General features: G+C 40.2%; 2 protein-coding genes across 2 annotated transcripts in view; one reads left to right on the forward strand and one right to left on the reverse strand.

Annotated features, from left to right (window-relative positions):
• The window catches only part of TMEM117 (transmembrane protein 117), a 418,706-nt gene that overhangs the window by 34,667 nt on the left and 361,268 nt on the right, over positions 1–22,771 (forward strand). The window lies entirely within an intron of this gene.
• Positions 14,537–18,073, reverse strand: LOC132575868 (P2Y purinoceptor 1-like). Its single transcript, XM_060244554.1, has 2 exons — positions 17,956–18,073; positions 14,537–15,561 (listed from the first exon to the last, which is right to left on the reverse strand). Exons 1-2 carry the CDS (start codon positions 18,008–18,010, stop codon positions 14,537–14,539), a joined length of 1,080 nt encoding a protein of 359 aa, XP_060100537.1. The 5' UTR covers positions 18,011–18,073.

Here is a 22,771-nt window from a genome sequence, read left to right on the forward strand (position 1 = left end):
TGCCTCATGGTGCCCCTAGGCCAGGTGGTGCCCTAGGCAGCTGCCTACTTTGTCTATTCCCATGCCTACTACCTAAATAATAGGATCATACTGACCATTATACCTGGATGTCTCTCTAGTATTGTACTGCCTCTTAGGAGTTATAGTTTTGTAGACAAACACTCCAGTTTAGTTTTGTAGACTCCCCCACTCCAGGCAGCCCTGGGGCATCAGCAACAAAGTATTGCAAGAGTGTTAATGTTTTAAGTATGTTTGTATTTTAAGTTAAAAAAGGGTGTGTTGTTGGGGGGGTTATTTGTGATTTTCCTAGAAATAGTGCACAATTTTATAATCTTGAAACCATTGCCCCCCCTCCCCGCCCCAGTCCATGGAAAAACCATCTTCCACAAAACCGGTCCCTGGTGCCATAAAGGTTGGGGACCATTGATTTACAGGAACACAGAGGAGACACTGTGCATGGTGTAGGAGCTGGCTCAATGGCTCCAGGTTATGGGGGAGAGGATAGGCCTGCTGTTCCAGCATGAGAGCAGTCTACACTTGACTCAGAATCTGTTCTGGTCTGTGCTATGCTGGACTTCGAGCATAGCCAGCTTGGCTGGGAATAACTTGTCTGGGAGTAACATTTGCATTGAAGTGGCTTTGTCCTCCTAAGAGGAGGTCCTACAACTGATGGACGAATTAAAAACTAATAAGTCACCGGGTCCGGATGGCATACATCCGAGAGTTCTGAAAGAACTCAGAGTTGAACTTACGGATCTTCTAACAAAAATCTGTAATCTTTCATTGAAATCTGCCTCCGTTCCTGAGGACTGGAAGGTAGCAAATGTCACCCCCATCTTTAAAAAGGGTTCCAGAGGAGATCCGGGAAATTACAGGCCAGTCAGTCTGACTTCAATACCGGGAAAGTTGGTAGAAAGCATTATCAAGGACAGAATGAGTAGGCACATTGATGAACACGGGTTATTGAGGAAGACTCAGCATGGGTTCTGCAAGGGAAGATCTTGCCTCACTAACCTGTTACATTTCTTTGAGGGGGGTGAACAAACATGTGGACAAAGGAGACCCGATAGATGTTGTTTACCTTGACTTCCAGAAAGCTTTTGATAAAGTTCCTCATCAAAGGCTCCTTAGAAAGCTTGAGAGTCATGGAGTAAAAGGACAGGTCCTCCTGTGGATCAAAAACTGGCTGAGTAATAGGAAGCAGAGAGTGAGTATAAATGGGCAGTCTTCGCAGTGGAGGACGGTGAGCAGTGGGCTGCCGCAGGGCTCGGTACTGGGTCCCATGCTCTTTAACTTGTTCATAAATGATTTAGAGTTGGGAGTGAGTAGTGAAGTGGCCAAGTTTGCAGATGATACTAAATTGTTCAGGATGGTGAGAACCAGAGAGGATTGTGAGGAACTCCAAAGGGATCTGTTGAGGCTGGGTGAGTGGGCGTCAACGTGGCAGATGCGGTTCAATGTGGCCAAGTGCAAAGTAATGCACATTGGGGCCAAGAATCCCAGCTACAAATACAAGTTGATGGGATGTGAACTGGCAGAGACTGACCAAGAAAGAGATCTTGGGGTTGTGGTAGATAACTCACTGAAAATGTCAAGACAGTGTGCGTTTGCAATAAAAAAGGCCAATGCCATGCTGGGAATTATTAGGAAGGAAATTGAAAACAAATCAGCCAGTATCATAATGCCCCTGTATAAATCGATGGTGCGGTCTCATTTGGAGTACTGTGTGCAGTTCTGGTCGCCGCACCTCAAAAAGGATATTATAGCATTGGAGAAAGTCCAGAAAAAGGCAACTAGAATGATTAAAGGGCTGGAACACTTTCCCTATGAAGAAAGGTTGAAACGCTTGGGACTCTTTAGCTTGGAGAAACGTCGACTGCAGGGTGACATGATAGAGGTTTACAAGATAATGCATGGGAAGGAGAAAGTAGAGAAAGAAGTACTTTTCTCCCTTTCTCACAATACAAGAACTTGTGGGCATTCGATGAAATTGCTGAGCAGACAGGTTAAAATGGATAAAAGGAAGTACTTCTTCACCCAAAGGGTGATTAACATGTGGAATTCACTGCCACAGGAGGTGGTGGCGCCCACAAGCATAGCCACCTTCAAGAGGGGTTTAGATAAAAATATGGAGCAGAGGTCCATCATTGGCTATTAGCCACAGAGTGTGTGTGTGTGTATATATATATATATAATTTTTTTTTGCCACTGTGTGACACAGAGTGTTGGACTGGATGGGCCATTGGCCTGATCTAACATGGTTTCTCTTATGTTCTTATGTCAGCTGCCGGGTTGGGGTCCAGCCCCTCTGAGGTCCAGCATCTGGTCCACTGGAGATCCTGGGCAAATCGGTTTTACATCCATAAACAGTGATGACTGATGTGTGTTTCTTTACAGGATGTGGCACAAGGACTGAGACCACCAGTATACTGATTTGCAGGCATATGATCATGTATTGGTCAAGCAGGAGGGCCAGTGGCTCCAGCACTGGTACCCAGCTAGGCATCAGAGACTGGGCTGGGGAAGAAAGAAAGGAATGCATTGGAGCCATCTGTTACCCCTCCTTCATGATTGTTGGTCAGCAAGAGTGCCACCCCAGGTCATGGTCGTGCATTTAGGCAAAAACAATCTGGTCAGCAGTCTGTCACTAAGTTGGCAGTCTCCTTGTTGGCAGTGGTCCTGTGAGATTTGTAATGATTAGGCGATAGTTGCCTGACATAGTTTGGGTCAGGCAACCCTAGTCAGGACAGGCCCCAATGAGTTCCCCCTCAAAGGCCAAAATAGACCTGGAAAGGGCCTTCCGCTCCTGCCTTTTACTGACAGAACTAAGCTTGGGATACTATGGTTGCCTAGCAACAGCCATGAAGAGAAAATGGAGTACCTGGAACGATGGGCCAATAGGATATGAAGACAGCTTCCCCAGTGGCCCAATCCTTGTCTGTCCTGGGGCTGGAGGGTGGGGTTGCTCTCCATGGATACTGAGCAACATGTGGCTCAACCAATCAGAGGATAGGTGAGCTGTTGCGAAGATGGCTTGCCTTTTATATCTATAGGATAATAGAGAGGGAGGCTTTCAAAATGCCATGTATAGAGCTCAAAGGTAACCCTTTGAACCATTTCATTCCTAGGTCACAGCCAATTCTCTTCACGCTATGCTACATCAGGACACTATGTGAAATGTTTCTGCATGGTTCATCTGTGTGATGCTGGTTGTCTTGCAAGTTGCAGAGGAGCTTTTTTGCAGCTATGTAGCTCTCAGTGTGTCCTCTTTGGATTTCCTCTGTTGTTGCATCACTAAAAACGAATATGGACATTTTTGTAGTTGCAAATTAAAATTAAAATTAAATATTAAAAATGAATTTGGACATGTTTCATTAAAATGACATTTAATTTAAGGCTTTATCTTGCTCACATAAACAATTAAAACAGTTTTCACTAAGCAAAGCTAAATGATTTTTAATCCAGTCATGCGGATCTGTTGCCCATTTAGAGCTGTTCGTGCCAGTCTAGAGATTCAGTACAAAGATGTTAACTTGAGCCTGCCAATTTCTTAAGAACACCGAAGGATTTTTATTGGTTGCCATATTCTCAGAAGTCGTGCACGCAGGGAGACATCTTGCAGCATATATTTTAATTAGAGATGATGTTGACACTGTCTGTTAATTATATCAGCTGATTGTTCTCTTATTGTTGGGAAATGGAATGGAGCTGATTTCACACTGTTTGTATGTGTCAAATCAAACAGAAATGAGTACTATTTATCACACAATGTTTTAAATCCTGTTTACCGATTAAGATGTGACTAGGTAAATATGAGCAGATGTTGAGTATCTTTGCTTTTCAATGGAAACAGTTAATTGATTTGATTATATCAGTATCACTTGTGCGTGGCCAAACACACTTTAAAAAAAAAGACTAATTCTTCAGAATGCTTTGCAGGGTTGTGAGACAGAAGCCATAATATCTCATGTTCTGGGTTGTACAATGCGGGGGTGTGTGTGCAGTTGTACAACTGCACTCCTGTGCCTGGGGTTAGTTTTAGTCCAGTACTCCAGTGGCACCCCAGCCCACTTACCCATGTGCAATCCTGACTCATCTTGTTCCTTTAAATCAGGTCTCCTCTGCCGGAGACTGTTTTTTGAGCCGGAATGCTGGCCAAGCTGCGTTCCTGTGCATTCGTGCTCGAAAAAAGCCCTGAGTTCATAGTTCAGAAAAGTGACAGTTTTGAATATTAAATTATTTAATAACTGTGTAGTAGTAAGCTAGTTGCAGATTGCAGCCTCTAAAGATGATTGGGGTTGGGGCTGTGGCTCAGTGGTAGAGCATCTGTAAAAGCCTGCCAATTCTCCATATTCTTGTATCTTACGAAGCAACAATGGTGTAACTTGAGTGGGATTTTCATTTATAAAAATTACATCATCTGCAAACACTCTGTATTTATAGGAAAAACCTTTCAATTATAGTCGCTCTATCTCTTTATCTTCTCGGATTTGCATAAGCAATACCTCTAAAGTCATTATAAATATCAATCAAGATAGGGGGCAACCTTGTCTTGTTCCTTTACTAATTATCATTTTTTCTGTCAAATCTGCATTTATACAGAGTCTTGCTTGTTGTTCAGTATATATCGCCTTCACCATTTGTACAAAATCTTTTCCCAATCTCAGTTTCTCCATCACTGCAAACAGTGCATCTGTTTTCTGCATCTGCAAAAAATAATGCTACTTTTTCAGGATGTTTCTCATAATATTCAATGTGTATAACTGTTCTGATATCTCCGATTTGCCTCCTGGGAAGAAATCCTGCTTGCTCTTCTTTAATAAAATTATTCAAATGCTGTTTAAGGCGTTCTGCTACTATTCTAGCATATATTTTGTAGTCATTGTTAAGTAATGAAATTGGTCTGTAATTTTCGTGGCATCTCTATCTTCTTTCAGTATCAGTGAAATTACTGCTTCTTTCCAAGTATTAGGTATTTTCCCATCTATTCTTATGGTATTCATTAACTTCTCAAGTTTTGGTAGTAGGGCCTCCATGAGGACTTTATAAAATTTTGCTGTGAAACCATCTGGACCGGGTGCCTTTCCTAATTTCATTGAATTAATTGCCACCTCTATTTCTTCTATTCCAATTGGTTCATTTAATACCTTCTCCATATTCTTAGTTAAGGGACTTACATTAATTTTCTGTAAGTATGTGTCAATCTTTTCCTTTTCATTTAAATAACTTGGCATAGTATTTATAAAATTCTCTTTGGATTCCTTCCTGGTCGACAATTTCCTTGCCTCCCGATATAATTTTATAAATAACTTTATTCTCCCTTTTTTTTTTTCATTTGCCAGGCCAAGTATTTTCCAGGTTTATTCGCTCCTTCAAAAGATTTCTGTTGAAGTCTTTTTGGATTCCATTCCACTTCTTTATTTAACAAATGTCTCAATTGACTTTGTAGTATTGTAATCTCCCTTATTATTTTCTTTTTTCCCAGGCCACTTTTTAAGCTCCTTCTCCTTCTTTCCAATCTCTTTTTGTAAGTCCATCATTTGTTTGTCTTTAGCCTTTTTATCTTTATTATTCAATGTAATTAGGATGCCCCTCATTACCGCTTTATATGCATCCCACACTGTTTGAAAATGAATGTCCTCATTTTCATTTATTTGAAAGAAAGATTTAGTCTCCTTTTCCAGAGACTCTACTACTTTTTTCTGCAGCAAATCTTCATTTATCCGCCATCTTAAAGTCTTTTTTATGGGTTTTGCAGACCACATTAATGGATTATGGTCTGCCCCTATTTTAGGAAGAATCTCTATTTTTTTTGTTATAAGTCCCAATTTTTTTGTAATCCATAACATATCAATTCTTGAGAAAGAATTATGTCTTGCTGAATAGAAAGTGTAGTCACGTTCTTTGGGGTTAAATTCCCTCCATACATCCTCCAGACTTTCTTGTTTAACTAATTCAAAAAATGACTTTGGTAGTTTTCCTTTGTTATTTTTTCCCCCAGATCTGTCCAAAATATTTTTAACCGTTCCATTAAAATCTCCCATTAACATAATTTGCTCATATGTCACTTGATCTAATTGTTGCATAATGTCCTTAAAAAAAGAGTCTTTTGCTCCATTTGGGGCATACAATCCCAATAACAATGTTCTTTTATGATTCATCATCACTTCCTCCGCAATAAATCTACCATCATCGTCTTTAAAAATCAATTTTGGGTCTAATTCTTGCTTCACATAAAAAACCACACCCTTTTTTTCTCCTTAGCCAATGAGCAAAATTCTACACCAAGTTGTTTATTCCATAAAAATTTATAATCCATTTGTTTGATGTGTACTTCTTGTAGGCAAATTATATTACATTTTTGTTTCCCAATCCAATGAAAAGTTGGCCTTCTTTTTTGTGGTGAATTAAGTCCATTTACATTCCAAGATATTAATTTGTAATCCATCATGGTTTTCTATTTTTAATCTGTACCCCCAAATTCCTTATATTCCTCCAAAAACTTCGTCATGTCTTGAGTGCTTGTAATGGTAAATCTCTTTCCTTTGTATTCAAAGTTTAGACCCTCTGGAAGTATACATCTGTATCTCATTTCACTTTCTCTCAGCTTGTCAGTCAGTTTTTTATACACTCTTCTGTCATTTATAACTTTCCTTGGCAATTTTTTCATGATTCTTGCACTACTGCCATCCACCTCCAGTGTTTTTTCAAATTGTTTACTTAGAATCCTTCCCATCACATCTCTTGTCACAAATCTCACTACCACATCCCCTGGTAGTTTATTTTTCCTTGCATAGTCTGAATTAACCCTATAGATATAGTCATAAAAATAACTGGTTCCATCAGGGTCATCTCCCAAAAATTCAGCAATGCTTTTTATTATATATGTCCTTAAATCAGTCTCGTCAGATTCAGGCATCCCTCTCAAACGTATCTGATTTTCCATTAGTTTACAGTCTTGTAGTACTGCTTTCTCCTGTATTTTTTTAATAGTGAAATCCACTGTGTCTATTCTTGCATCATGGTCTTTCACCTTTTCTTCAACCTCCTGCACTTTCTTTAACACTGCTTGGGAATCTTTTCAGAGAACTTCTATATCTTTTTTAAATTTCTTCTTACATTCAGTTATAGAGTCTTTTATCACTTTAGCCAACCTTGCCTCCATTTGTTCCATTTGTTCCTGCAGTTTAGACATTTTTTCTTCCTCAAGTGACCTAGCCCTCATAGGAATCTGCTTTGCTCCTGATTTGTGGATAGACATCACTGCCTACCCATTGTAAAAATAGGCTTCAAAGTTGACCTTACCAAATCGATTTTTAGTATACAGTCTTATAGATTGGAGTATGCCCTTTCAGATGAGTCCAAAATCGCCGTTCCCAGAGGCTCCTAAGTTGAGATATTAATTTTTTAAAATTTTATTGTCTTCAAAATGGCGTCCGCGGCTTTTCTGCCCCCTTTTTTTTTAAAAAAAATTCTTTTTCTTCTAGAGTGCTCCAAAATTAGTTCAAATCATATAATCCAATAAATTTAATCTTCTAATGATGATATTTACCGGCTCTGCTAATTTTTAAAGTCCCATTGTCTTTTTAAAAAATTTTAAACTTTTGACCTTCTTTCAATGGCCGCCGATGTTTCTCTATGATTATAGTCCTAGAGAGGGCTAGGAGGCTTGCAGTTTTCCCTTCTCTTAATGGCTGCTTCCTTCCTTTCTTGCCATGAAGTCTCGTTTTCTATGGCCGAGAAGTCTCGTGTTACTTCTATGACGCCACTTCCTGTGACGTCCTTCTGATCAGCAGTTCTGTTTCAGAGGGGTTGTCTAGCCCGACCACAGGTATGCATAACAATATTTATTCTTCCTCTTTTAACCTTGTTTATCTAATTTTCTCAGTCCCAAATTTAGCCCCTCCTTTGTCTTCTTTACTTTAAAATAATATAGATGAATCCAGACCTTTGTTTTTACTTCAAATAAGTCTTATTTTAGTCCCGGAGTGATAGATAAAGATCTTTACCTTTAAAAATCGTGATCCTTTCGAGCACCGTTTTCTTCCAGAGTAGATGTTAATTAGTCCCAAAGAAGCTTTGGATCATGATGAATTTAAGTCAATTTAATGACCTCAGAAGTCCTCTGTAGATGTTGGAATGCAATTCTTCTCCGCGGACTCTTCAAAGCCAAAAAGGAACCCCAATGGGATACCTTGTCAGCCAAAGTAAATCCTCTCAGAATTTAATAAGCATGTCTTGGCCATCTCCCTGCCTGGAAGATGTAGGCAGCAGGCATTAAAATCACCTTCGCTGCCCAGAACAGAGGCTCTGGACTGCTCCTCTATTGAGAAGCACCTCAATCCTCCATGACTCAAAACCGGAAGTTCGATGAATTCCACATGTTAATCACCCTTTGGGTGAAGAAGTATTTCCTTTTATTCGTTCTAACCCGACTGCTCAGCAATTTCATTGAATGCCCAAGAGTTCTTGTATTGTGAGAAAGGGAGAAAAGTGCTTCTTTCTCTGCTTTCTCCATCCCATGTAGAATCTTGTAAACCTCTATCATGTCACCCCTCAGTCGATGTTTCTCCAAGCTAAAGAGCCCCAAGCCCTGGCAACTCATTCCACCAGCGTGGGGCCGCTACAGAGAAGGCCCTGACTGTAGTTGTCATGAGCCTGGCCTCCTTAGGGCCGGGGATTGAAAGCAGATTTTCTGATCCAGACTGAAGTGCTCTCCTCTCTCCTGCCCATCAACAGATAGAACTGGTTGTCATCTGCATACTGATGACATCCCAGCCCAAACCTCTGGGCAATTTGGGCAAGGGGGCCCATGTAGCTGTTAAATAACATCAAGGAGAGGACTGCCCCTTATGGCACACCATAGATAAGTGGGTGTTGACGAGACAGTTCCTATTGCCACCCTTTGTCCCCAACCCTGAAGGAAAGAGGAGAAACCACTGTAAGGCCAACCCCTGTATCCCAGCATCGGCAAGACGGTGGGTCAGCAACTGATGACTGACCGTGTCAAACACGGCCGACAGATCTAGAAGCATCAGTACCACCGAGCCACCTCTATCCTAATGCCTCTGGAGGTCATCTGTGAGAGCGACCAAAGCCATCTCTGTCCCATGACCTGGGTGGAAACCAGATTGAAAATTCATTTATTTATTTCATTAAGCTTATATCCCGCACTCTCCGCAAGCGGACTCAGGGCGGCTCAAGGGTTTAGCATGGAAGTGTCATCCAGAAAGCTCTGTAACTGCACTGCAACTACCCTCTCATTAATCTTGCCCAAAAAAGGCAAGTTTGACAACTGCTGATAGTTTGCCAATACGGCCGGGTCCAAAGATGGTTTCTTTAGAAGGGGGCTATGGACTCTTTAAGAGGCTGTGGGAAGGTCCCTTCAGATAGCGACCGGTTGACAGTTTCCCTCAGGGGGACCAGTAGTTCATCCCAGCCAGCCTTTATAAGTCAAGGTGGACATGGATCCAGACTACAAGTAGTTGGGCATACAGTAGAGAGCGTTCTGTCAACTTCCCCCAAGCTGAGTGGAGTGAAGTAATCCAAAATCTGACTAGAAGACGTGGACGGAGCCTCAAGTTCCTTAACTGTCTCAATTGTGGCCAGGAGGTCGCGGTGGAATGACAAGAACTTATCTGCAAAAAAGCTTGCAAAAACCTTGCGGCCTATATCCAATTCCCTAGCATTTAATTTACCCTGCGGTAGGGTAGTCAGTGACTGAATTGATCTAAACAATTGTGCTGGACATGAGCTCACAGATGCAATTGTGGCCGTAAGATAAGTTCTCTTAGCAGCCTTGACTGCCATCTCATAGGTTCTCATAAACAACCTATAGGATGTTCTTGTAACTTCATCGCGGACACGTCGCCACTGCCTCTCTAACTGTCTCAGCCTGTTTCATCAGCCATCGCTCCGGGATATACCATGGAGCCAGCTTTGAGCAGGGGTGGAGAGGGCGCCTGGGAGTGATCTCATCAATGGTCACGGAGAGCCTGTTATGCCAGGTCTCCACGAGCTCATCTAGAGAATCGCCAGGGGGCCAAGGATCTTGCAGAGCCATCTGAAGCCGCATGGGGTCCATTTGGCTCCGTGAGCAAGCTAAAATACGCTCGCCAACCAAACAGGGTTTGAGTGGAACATTCACACGGGCCTTCAAGGCATAGTGGTCCGATCATGGCACTGCATCAGCAGTAATTCGGTCCACTGTCACTTCCGCCACAAAGACCAAGTCCAGCATGTGCCCAGCCTGGTGTGTGTGGGTTGTTACATATTGAGAGAGTCCCAGTGTCGCCATGGATGACACCAGGTTCGTCGCCTGAGTGGAGCATGCATCATCGGCATGAACATTGAAGACTAAAAGCTTTGGGTGTTCCAATGCTCAGCTTGCTACAGCCTCCAGAAGGGACAGTATGGCGCTGGTCGGTGCGTTGGGTGGTCAGTACACCAGCCAGACGGTCAAACTCTCTCCCACATCACACAGCATGCCGACACATTCAATGCCGGTGATCTTTAGAGATGGAAGTGCCTGGAAGGAGTAAGCCTCCTGAATGAATGCTGCCACCCCTCCCCCCTACCTGCTAGTCTGTGATTGGTGAAGGACCAAGAAGCCAGGTGGAGCTAACTGGGAGAGAGCCACTGTCTCCCCATCTTGCACCCAGGTCTTGGTCACGCAAACCAGGTCCATCTTCTGCTCTACCAGAAAGTCCCGAAGGACAGAGGTATTATTAATGGACCTGGCATTACACAACACCAATGTCAGAGGCAGGTGCTTCCACATGGCCCCACTGTCTGCAACCATCGGGATGGGATGCAGGCTGAAAAGAGGCCGAGCTTTTTGGTATCTCTGACTCCTTCCCTTAGATCTATGCCTTTTCCCACCGCTATACTTTCCCTCTCCAGGAGCACTGGAATCTCCAGCCCATTATTCACCTCTTCTGATGGTCTCCGCAGCACCTCAAGCCAAACAGGTTGTGGTGATAGCAGCAAATACAAAGAAATACAGAGAAAACCCCAAACTATACCTGGCATGCCTCTAACTTGGTGGTAACAGTTAATGTTAACAATGCCTTACTATCCTGTTAAGCCTAACCCAGTGTTCTAATAAATTAAGTTAATTTCTACCTACTAAATTTGTAAAACCCTGAGTAGTGCAATTTAATTAAAACCTCCAATTAGTACTATCAAATAAATCCTAGTTAATCAGCAACCTCTAATATTTAATTTAGCAGCCATTTTTTTCTAAAAAGGGAAGGGAAGGGGACGAGAGGGAGGAGATGGGAAAAGGGGGGGAGGCACAAGGCCAGTTTCCTACCTACTAAATTAATTAAAACTCTCACTATTGCCGATTAAATTAAAATTAATCAATTAGTACTACAAATAAATAACTCTTAATCAATTTAAATACACTAAAACTCCAATAATTAATTTAGTAGCCAATACAATAATGTCATTTGATTATTAGTTCTAAGCAGATTTAATTAAATAAATTCATTATCCTATGCAGTTTAAATTTAAGATTAGATTACGGTTACAATTCATCAGGTTAGCAGCAGTTTGTTAAAAAGCAGAGCCTAATATGCAAGCCCAACTTCATGGCAATTGATTGTGACAGGAGAGCTGGGATTAAAACAAGAGTCTTCCAAGGTGCAGAGGTGTAAAGTGCATGAAATATAAAGGGCAGTCTGGGTGCAAAAAGCAATTTTTCCAAGATGCTGATGAAGAAAATTGAAGAAGTTTGTTAAATCACAGTTCATCTGGCTACAGCTTATCCATGTCAAATGGGTCTCCTCTGCTCTCATATGCCTCCGCATGGCCCAGCACAACTCCACAACCAGCTGGTTGGCCTCCTGTTTGTATTTATTTATTTTATTTATTTATTTATTTGATTTATAACCCGCCCTACCCCACCAAGGCGGGCTCAGGGCGGCTCACAATACAAAGATTCTAACATATAATTCAAATTTAAATATAACAATTTACATAGTTAAGAAATTAAAACATTAAAAAACAGGGAGCCCCAGGGAGTTTTGAGGGGGTTCTGAGGGAGAGGAGACTCTTGAAGCCCTGTTCCTCTGTTCTCCTGGGCACTTGGGAGATGTCATTAATACAATGCAATCATTGTGATACTATTGGTTGTGCAGCTGTTTTTTGTATTGGACATCCTGAGTCATGACACTCTCAGACTCTTCTTGGGCTCATATAATTTCATAAATATTAGTAAAGATCAGCACTTTTTTTTTTTTAAAGCAGGAATGCAGTTCTGGCTGGCTTGGTGTCAGGGCGTGTGGCTTAATATGAAATGAGTTCCTGCTGGGCTTTTTCTACAAAAAAAGCCCTGGTAAAGATGATATACTGTACTGATATGGCATTTACACAACTTCCATCTGACAATCTCTGAAGAATATTTAAAATTAAAGTGTAGTTCTTTTTAGCATTCACTTCCATGCCTAAAGTACTTTTCCTCAGCCTGAGTAAACTCAACTACATTCAGGCCACTTCAACATGGGGATTTTTCCCCATATGGGAATGTTGGAAGCCCTGATTTAAATTGGAGTAGCTACATGATGTTGTGCTTTTTCAGAGCATGATTTGCTGGCCTCCTGGACTTCAAACCTAAGGCCTCCCTTCAAACCAAATCAAAAGAAAACCCTTTTTGATCCTGTTCAAATGGTGGAGTGGCTGCAGGCGGAGTATCTACTTTCCCCCTGTTGCCACTCCACAGTTCCTTCTTTGAACTGGATCAAAAATTTTCTCTTTGGTTTGTTTTGCAGAGGAAAGTCCAGGAGGCCTTTGAGCTATGCCCAAAAGAAGCACAACATTACATAGATGCTCCAATTTAAATCAGGGGCTTCTAATGTTCTATGTGTGTGGTGGGGGGGAGTCCCCATATGGAAGCAGCCTGAAGTGGTACAGTTAAGCTTTTGGTCCTCTACAGTGCAGTCCTAAGCAGAGTTTCACCTTTCTAAACCCACTGAAACCCTTGTGTGGAAGCTACCTACGATACTGGCAGCCTCTGAAGCAAAATGTCTATTTCTGGAGCTGTTTATATGAAAAAGATCTTTGCCTAGTCAATTTGATTCTGATAAACTATTTTTTTATAGTGATCAAGAGAAAACCATGGAAACTCCCATGTAGCCATCCTGTGCAAACATTAAAAGCTGTTTCTGTCAACAATGCCTCCTGCGATTGCTTTATAAATAATTGCTGGTCACAATAGTTTTGATAATAATTAACAAAAGCCAGCATCAGCTGGGTCATAGGCATCTTCTGTGTTTACAACAATACTTCTGAGACCATTTATAGTTCTACCTTGTGAGCTGTTTCTAAAACTCAGCATTTTTTAGAGAAGACTCTGATAGGGATGTGCAGTTTTTATTGTTGCAAAAGCATTCTTTGTTAGAGTTACTATGCAGATTTATTTTAGTGATCGTTTCCAGTCGAAAATTTCCTCTCCCCCCCTTCATGTCTATGATTGGTGCCGATGACACAAGAGTGTGACCTGCCAAACATGCCAATGGGCAGGTGGGAAAAGAATCTTTCTCCCCGCCCCCCCACATACATCAGACATTGCTGTAAACAGTGGTGAAACTGAAATGTATAAACAAATGAGTATAGTTTGTATTGTTCAGAGTATTATTAATAGAGGGAGCAGGTTATTGTCAAATTATATAAGCTTTAAAATTCAGTTAAATTTACTCCTTCAGCATAAATTTATTTACAAAACTGGGAGGGAAATTAGCAGCATAAATTTATTTACAAACTGTCTAAATCAGAGAAAAAACATGGTGTTTGTAGGTGTTAATTTCATGACACTACTAGATTCTGTGAGGGGTTTTGTGTGTGCATGATCTGTTGACTACTAAATAGAAGGCTTTTTAAATGTTACTCTAGTTGCATGGGGCTACTTTTTCATCAGTGGTTCATATGCGATTAGGTAACATTTAAATGACCCATAACATAAAGGCAAGGAATCAACAGTCTCTTCCTGGCAGAGTGTTTTTGATTAGCAGCTACATGATTAACTCCCCTCCTCTCCATGGCTGGATCATTGAAATGTTATTTCAGCCATGTGGGAGCTTCTGATGCTGTTTTCCTGTGTCTGAGTCACCAGGGTGACTTTCTAAAAGAATGAAGGACAATCTTTATTGCATATAAAGAACAAACAAATGTGGAAGTAATCAGGCATGGATGCAAGACCTGATAATTACTGTTCCCTTTCCACATACAATAGTACACATAAGCAAAGCACTTGGTTCTGTTTTGGTGCCTCTGACTATATAGCAGTTGCGGTGGTGGTGATTCTGTGATAAGGTTGAGTGATGTTGTTAGAGACACAAGGTAGATTGGACCAGCAACTTTCTGAGGGCTCACAATAGCCTTTGAGCTTCATAGGGAATTGGACAAGAGATCTTTTTTTACATCAAACAGAAAGAATTCAGCAGTTTTTGAAAAGCTGACCTGATACACCATCAAAGTTTTGTTTAGTAACAGGCACTCCTGAGTCTCATAAAACATCCACCTTTGTCTACCCATCTCACAATTCAACGATATCCCTAATTCTGTGTGATTGACAGCAGTGGTACCTATGGTTTGAAGGGCATTGTATTTTTTTAAACTTCTGTTGGAATTTCTTACTCGCTAACATAAAAATGACTGGGTCTAAGCAGCTACTAATGCCACAGATGATTTCTGTGAATTCATAAACTTTAACTAGCAGGCTTATGTTGTCTGGGTTGAGTTGATAATTCAGTCTATAAATTAGTACTGCCATCATCATGACATGATAGGGAATAAATGCCACGGCGAAAACAATCATTGCAGCTAAAACCAACATCAAGGGTTTTACAGTTCGGAGTCTTCTCTGTTGGCGGCTCTTCATTTGCCATAATGCTTTCAGTGTCAATACATAGCATGTAAAGATTACTACAATTGGAATAAGGAATCCAAACAAAACTCTTGAGATTGAGAAAGGGACTATAAAGTATAAGGGTTCTCCAAAGTACACAGGTTCTCCAGTGTTCTCCAGACCAGTTGCAATATCCTTCTGTTTGTGGACCACAAAGAAATAGTAAAAATCAGGAATTGATTCTATGAAGATGAAGATCCATATGGCAATGGTGCAAAATACAGCCTTTTCTTTATCCCACCATTTTAATGACCGAATTGGATGAACAGCTCCTATGTACCGGTCAAAACTGATCAGTGTGAGAAAATAAATGCTGCCATAGATGTTAATGTCAAAAAATATTTTTTTAAATTGGCAGAATATGGGGTTGAAATGGATTTGTTGCTTATGTAGGTGGTAGTAGACAGACAAAGGAATCAAGAGAACCCAAGTGAAATCACATAATGCCAGGTTGAACAAAAATACAGTGCTACTCGTCCATGATTTCATGGTGTATGTATAATATAATAGGGTCAATGTATTCCCCAAAAATCCTATTAGCAGTGCAAGAAACCAAAGTGCAATTATGAAATAGCAGTACCACTCTAGTCCACTGTAAGAGTTACAGAAGAAAACGTCACAAGTAGCATTTGGCATCTTTCCATGGACTTTGCCTAAAACAGGTGAAAAAGAAGAAATCATCATACTGTTTCAAAACCTGAGATCTCAGTGAGTAAAAGATCACAATATAGGATTAGTTGACTTCGAGAATTTTTTAAAATACTAATTCTCAGCTTGTTACTACTTTGAGCATGGTAAAAATGAGGATAGCTATTGGTAGTGATGGTTAAATGGGACCTACACATTATGAGACAAAATACCAATAGGGGAGGCTTCAACCTCTTTACTCTGTAGCCTTGCTTGGCATCTGATTGCCCACTGTGGGAAATGGGATGTTGGACCATTGGTCTGATCCAGCAAGGCTTTTCTGCTGCCTGCTTCAAAGTTGACTGTACCATATATTGCTTTTGTTGAGCCATTTGTATTATCTTTCTAATGAGATTGTTTTTGTACTTTGCTTTAGATGAGTGATTCTGTGGTGGCATGCAAGCAATACACTACTTTGCAAAGTCAGTTATTGACAAAATAACTTTCCAAAAGTTGGGAGGAGTAGTGCATTTAAAGCAGTCCTCACATGCCTATTAAAGTTCAGCCTGTTTCAAACTGTTTCAAGATTTGTACTTCAAGCAAAGCGTGTGATCCAAGTTCCCTGTCTCTACTGTTTTATACTTTATGTGATGTACTGCATGTGTAAATGTTCCCCCATGTAAAAGTCTCATTCATGGAGAAAGTAATTTCTCATAGAGAACATTCTAACCAACTTTCTTCTTTAGCATACTTTCCCCCCCACCCAGGATATCTTTAAATGAGCAGTCTGACAGTATCCAAGGAACTATCTATCATCTGATTAATCTACATATGTAGATTATCTTTCTGAGTACCTAGGATTGCAAATGAAGGGACTGAGCATTGCACTTTGTTGTTTCCCCCCAGAAAATTATTCTCAGAGTGTGCATTTTATGCCCTATTTAGCATCTTGAAACAATTTGAGTGGGAGACATTTTGTGAAACAGAAGATGCCCATAGATTTAAGTGGGCAGCCATGTTGGTCTGAAGTAGTTGAACAAAACAGGAGTCAAGTCACACCTTTAAGACCAACCAAGTTTTATTCAGAACGTGAGCTTCTGCCCAGTCCATGTTTATGTGATTAACCTTCCATTGATCTAACAGTGCTGGTAGCATCTCTAAGAGGAAGGTTCCCTAAGCTTTATAGCATCTTTTAATCTTCCTATTTGGTTTATTCTTCTCTGGATTGGAATATGTATCTCTGGAATTAACAATTAAATAGGATTATATCTAAAATTGTTAAAGTACTTCCAGGCCATCCAGAAACTAGAGATCTGATATACTGCAATATTTAGCCCAAGAACCTTGTTGCATTCTTTCTTTTCTTTTTACTTTTCCAGTACTCATATGAGGTAGGCAGTTTCCAAACTTCAGATATTTGATACTCCAGCATGTTCTCTCTGTCTTTTTTCTCTTGGTAAATTGTAACCAAGAGTGGGATCCTATGACTTCCTTTTGCTAAGAAATAATTCAGTCAGCCTTCCACTGATGGAGAATGATTCCCTGTAATGGAGAAAGTTTTTCTGCATTGAAGAAACACTTGGCAGAAGGAAGACGCAGGATACAGCTTGGCCAAAGGGAATGGTAGGGTCCAATTCAATGTATCTAAAGATTTAAAATGTCTTCTGAGCGGTGATTAACTCTTGGATCTTTTACCTGTGTTGCATAATTTCTTTAAGACTCCCACTAATTGAGTCTTCATATAACAGTGAATTTCAGGGAACTTTTTGCTTGATGTAGCATTTTTGGAACTATTAGTATTGCTGTATTCTTATTTGGCTTGGTTTTGGTTTTGTGGGTGTTTTTCTTTTGGGGTTAGACTTTGTCCTTTTATAAGATATATGCATCTGATAAAACAGGTTATGGCTCACAAAAGCTTGCTGTTAAGATGCCCGTTTTTGCTGCAGCAGACTAATGTGGCAGGTTCTGTCTAATATGATGTATATCAGCTTTCCACTATAATCTTTCAAGCTTTGGCACATTATGCATTTATAAAAATAGAAATAGCTTTTGATCTTCCAAGACATATTTGCTGAAAAAAAATCTTGTACCACAGATTGATGCTTTATCTTTTAGTAAGTAATTCCAAAGCAAATCCTCTTTTTAATGCACCATTAGCTGTCTTATAATCAATTTAAAATATATTGCTAATAACACAAAGAGCTTTCCTGAGATATTTCCTGAGGAGAAATATATTGTTTAGGCTGTATAAGAATATTCTTAATTAGACAGTGGATATTACAACAATATATATTTCTCAGTTATTCAGTGGTTAAACCTATGGATTTAAAAAAAAATGTTTCTATGATTGCTAGACCTGTTCAACAGGGTGGGGAAAGGAACAGAGAACTGCTTTATAGAACAGAATACATCTTTCTTACCTTGGTTAAACATACTGGAATTCTCTGCAGTGCAGGACTGTGAATGCCAAGCCATTTTTTAAACTTCCCAGAAATCTGCAGCCTTGCCAAAATGCAATATTTCCCACATAAATGTAGCTTTGTGGTTCCAGAAACAAACCACATACTGTGTATGAAAGCACTGTGCTAACAGCATGAGCTTGCCCCCACTTTTTTGGCTTCTAGACTCCTCCCCTTCCCACAAGCAAGGTAAACTTCTTTTTCTGCTTCAGCCATACATTTTTCAATGGTAGATTGAAAGGGTTTTTCTTTTTTAATTGCCTTTTTTGTTTGAAGTGGTTTTCAGGGAAAAAATTGAATAGCTAATCAAATCAGTACGTGTTGTGTATATTAAGCTAATAATTTAAGAAACTCTAGGAAGCAAATATGACTCAAACAGTAGTTGGTAGTCTTAGTGTATTGGGTGACACTTTTGGCAGCAAGGGGGGGGGGCGGTTAGGTCTGATGTATACATTGTTTAGATGCTCACTTTGATTAGAGAGTGAGGGATGGCAAGCTGAGACCCACATCTATACCTCCAAGAGTACCCTGCCACCAACTTCAGCTGGAGTACCAGATGTCACTTCTTGGAAGGGCAGACTCAGCCTGGGGGTCCTTGCTTGGTGATGAAAGAAACCACAATGTAGATTTTCAGCTCTATATTTTAAGATTTCAAAGAAAAAAATGTCTTTAAAAAAAAAAAACCAACCCTGTTTGCAAAGAGCAACAGGGACTAAATATTAGAAGGCAGATATCACATTAGATTTTATGATTAGTTCTCTTTATGCTTTTGCATTTGATTGCAGGTACTCTGATGCATGTGAGCAGACTGTCAGCAGTTAGACACCTTGCCCCCAAGAGAGCTTTAGAAACTGGATCTTTTAAAAGCTAGTGTGTCTGACCAGTTCCATATTTCATGGTTTTGAAATGTCTGTGATCTATGCCAAATTGCAAGCGTCAGAGCACAAATCTAGTCAGGATGATATAGTGATCACATATATTTTGTCATTTTCCCAAAATACAAGCAGAACTACAATCTAGATGTTAGGAAGAAATAAAAGTATAATGTTTTTCAGATATTTGGTAGGGAGGTGTCTTCCATGCAACACATGGAAGAAATTATTTGAACAGAATTTGTCTTACAAGAATTTGTCTTCCAGTTTTTGAAATAAAAAATGCTCATTTTAGTATTCAGCATATGACAATCTGACAGTCATACTTCTGATCAGTTTAAATTTTAGCATTTAGATTTCAATTGATCATGTCTGGATCTAGTACTGAGATAGTTGCTTGGCCTGTGTTGGGAATTGAAGCTGGGGTCATGTTCTTGCGCTTATTGTAGGTAGAAAACTAACCTACAATTCTCTGCTGGGGGGCAGGGCAGCTTACAAGGAAATCATGTATTTCCCTACTATTTCATCGGGAAAACTCAAAATACATAGCACTCACACTAAAATTAATCAGTAAAGCAGCAAACTTAATCTTAGAGCAGTAGAAAACAAACAATGTTGGGAAATTTTGTGAGGGAAATTGTTTAAACTTTCCCAGACAGTTCAATGGACTGCTGGATCACAAAAGAAATTGAGAGATCTTTAATATTGAAAAACATATATTTTATTTCTAAAGGGATAGAGACACTGGGATGAAAATAATAACACTATAGACTACATCCTTACTCTATCACTAATAAGCCTGGTACTCAGCTCTCCCAGATCCAAAACTGCCGACTGCTCTTCTTTAACCCTCATTTTCAACCCTCTGCTTAACATTCCATTAGCTCTCGTCTCATTGGCAGTGAGCCAGATATCCCTTCTTGAGTCAGCTAAACAATATAAACTGGTAAACATATTTAACCCTATAATGGCTGAACTTTAGACAATGCCTAGACATGCAATATAAATACTCAGAATTCCAACACTTAAAAACCAGCCAAAGGCAGGGTAAATAAATATGTTTAACTGACATTTAAAAATCAAGAGTAGGCACCAGACTAAGATGTGGAGAAAGTTTTACATAATTAAGAGATGTTATACAATACAAAGCACTGGAAAATTGGCATTATTTACTGAAAACAACTTGGAGAACCAAACAAAAAGAGGACACTGTTGATGGAAGCTTGGAGTAATAAAAACACCTGATTAACATCCAAAGTTCCTCTAGCATTGGCATGGATGTTGAAGTGGGAATGTCAACACCACATCTGAGACTACACCCAGCATCTTGGGAAGGGAGACTGATCTCACTACAGATGCTAATTTTCTGTCCCAAGAATTTCCACTCTGCTCTAATCAAGCTGATTACAATATGTATTTAGATCCAAGTGACTTGGAACAACGCTTCCTGGACTCCCACCCACTCATACCTACCTTATACCTGCGTTATATTGATGACAACCTTATGGTCTGGACACATGGTAAAGAAGCCCTAGATGCATTCCACTGAGCATTCAATGACTTTCATCCTACCATCAACCTGACAATGAACCAGTCTATGCAGGAAATACATTTTCTGGACACCACTGTAAAAATACACAATAGACACTACCTTATACAGGAAACCTACTGACCGACAAACATACCTACATGCCTCCAACTACCATCCCAAACATACCATATGATCCATTGTATACAGGGAGGCTCTACGCTACAGCTGCATTTGCTCCAGTTCTCCTGACAGAGATTCTCACCTGAGGGATCTACAACAAACCTTTTTGGAACTAAAGTACCCACCTGATGAAGTCAAGAAACAGCCTGCCTCCTGGGAGCTGGGAATCCACTTGGTACCAAGGTCACTGTTCCCCTCTCAGGATGTTTTGTAGAATGCTTGGTAGTGTGTGTGTGTGATTTGTAGCCACTAAATTTGAACTGTCTTTGCACCCTAAATTAAGGCGCACTTATAATGACTCCTGCAAGAGTATATAACCAAGACCTGTTTTGCCGTGTGCCACTTTCAACACTGACTGCGTGTCAGTGTCAGCGTATCCTGCCTTACAATAAATGTTCATCCAAACACATGGAGAGTCATAATTATTGAAGGAAAATTGGGAACTTGATACTGACCTGGATTCAGCCACAACCCTTTCTGACCTGAAGGCACACTATTACTGGGATGGCATCATATCTCTACCACTCTTTTTGTTCAGCTGGTGGAGAAGGTTTCTGGAAGACGTTGCCAGTCTTTTGACGCTTTCACTTCTGCAGCCTAATTATGAAAACTGTGTCAGAGTAGGCAGATACCAGCCACTGTTTTTCCCACCGATAAGAGATATGGCCTTGCATAACTAAAATCGGCAAGGCTTTGCTTAAATTCAAGTACCTTGGTTTGTGTCATCTTATATTTGCTTTGCTAATTTGCCTCATTTAAAAATTTAAATGCTGAGGTGTGCACAGCTTCCTAAATGAGTCATTCAGTCAAGGCCAACAGTGTACATTTCTGTACAATTCAGAATTTCTGTAGGGAGAAATGATCCTTTTTTAGGTGGAAATCTCTTTGTAGTCTGAAGCGCTCCTCCTACCCCACAATTAGCCATCATTTACTTATACATTACCTCCTTAGGAAGAAGTGGTGTATTAATTTTTCTTGTTTAAATATGGACTGCACTCAGTTTATCTGTTAATCTCCTCTGTCACATGATAACATTGCAGGAGGACTGATATATTAGGCTTAGGTTTTATATCAGACCTGGAAAAATCATTCAGAGGGAAATAAATCATAACTATAACCCAGTAAAGGACCTTTTAATTTTTCCAGAGAATTATCTGATTAGGAGATTAATGACTATATTGTTAACATACCACCAAACAGGAAGCAGCCATCAGGTATTATTACTATCCTGTAGGGTGGGATTGCCATAAGTAAGGTTATGTTCTTTTATTTCTCAGAAAATCAGTTTTCAGCAGAACTTTAAAGCTGGTATGGAGACTGATGAATGGATGCGGTATGGTCCACTTTTAGTCTTGTGCACAGAGAATTAACAGTAAGACCTACAATGGAAAAAAAAAACATATATATCACAAGCACAAAGAATTTCACAGGCAACCTTTTGCCAGTTTTCCAAATCTTGAACAACATGTACAGCTCTATGGAATGGTAAATAATTTTTTACTGTTTAAATGTTTAATTATGTTATATCCCTTGTCCTCTGAGATATGGTATTGCAAAGAAGGGATTGGAGGGTTGCTTATTTGACTGTGTTCCACATCAAATTATGCCACACATGAAAAGCTTAGTCTGCTCTTTGTAAGGTGTATGTGTTTCACATATCTATTCTCTTGTCATCTTCAGGTGTTTATCTTCAGCCTCCATGACAAATATATGTAGTGGTTAGTATGCTGAACCACATTTGGGAGACTGCAGCTTAGATCCTTGTTTTTCTGCAAATACCTTGCTGCTTGACCTTGGGCTGGCCACACACTCTCCCAGATTCCCTATTGTTGGGAGGAAACAATGGGAAAGGAAGGAAGGAAGGAAGGAAGGAAGGAAGGAAGGAAGGAAGGAAGGAAGGAAGGAAGGAAGGAAGGAAGGAAGGAAGGAAGGAAGGAAGGAAGGAAGGAAGGAAGGAAGGACCATTTTAGCTGTTCTGTGCAGGGTAAAAATGCACTAACTAGATAGATTTCTGCAGGGGTCAGAGGGCAAAAACAGTCCCCATTGATCTGAAACCCTATTTAGAAACAACAGAAGCCTGCAACCCAAATCCCATAATCCCCGCAACTCTGAGATCTTTAGGGAAATACCTGACCAGTTGGTTAAGACTTTATATTCATCTCTCCTCCACTTCCTCCCATGGCTGGCTGCGAGA

The sequence above is a fragment of the Heteronotia binoei genome, chromosome 8 (genome assembly GCF_032191835.1).
Source record: "Heteronotia binoei isolate CCM8104 ecotype False Entrance Well chromosome 8, APGP_CSIRO_Hbin_v1, whole genome shotgun sequence".
Lineage (NCBI taxonomy): Eukaryota > Metazoa > Chordata > Lepidosauria > Squamata > Gekkonidae > Heteronotia > Heteronotia binoei.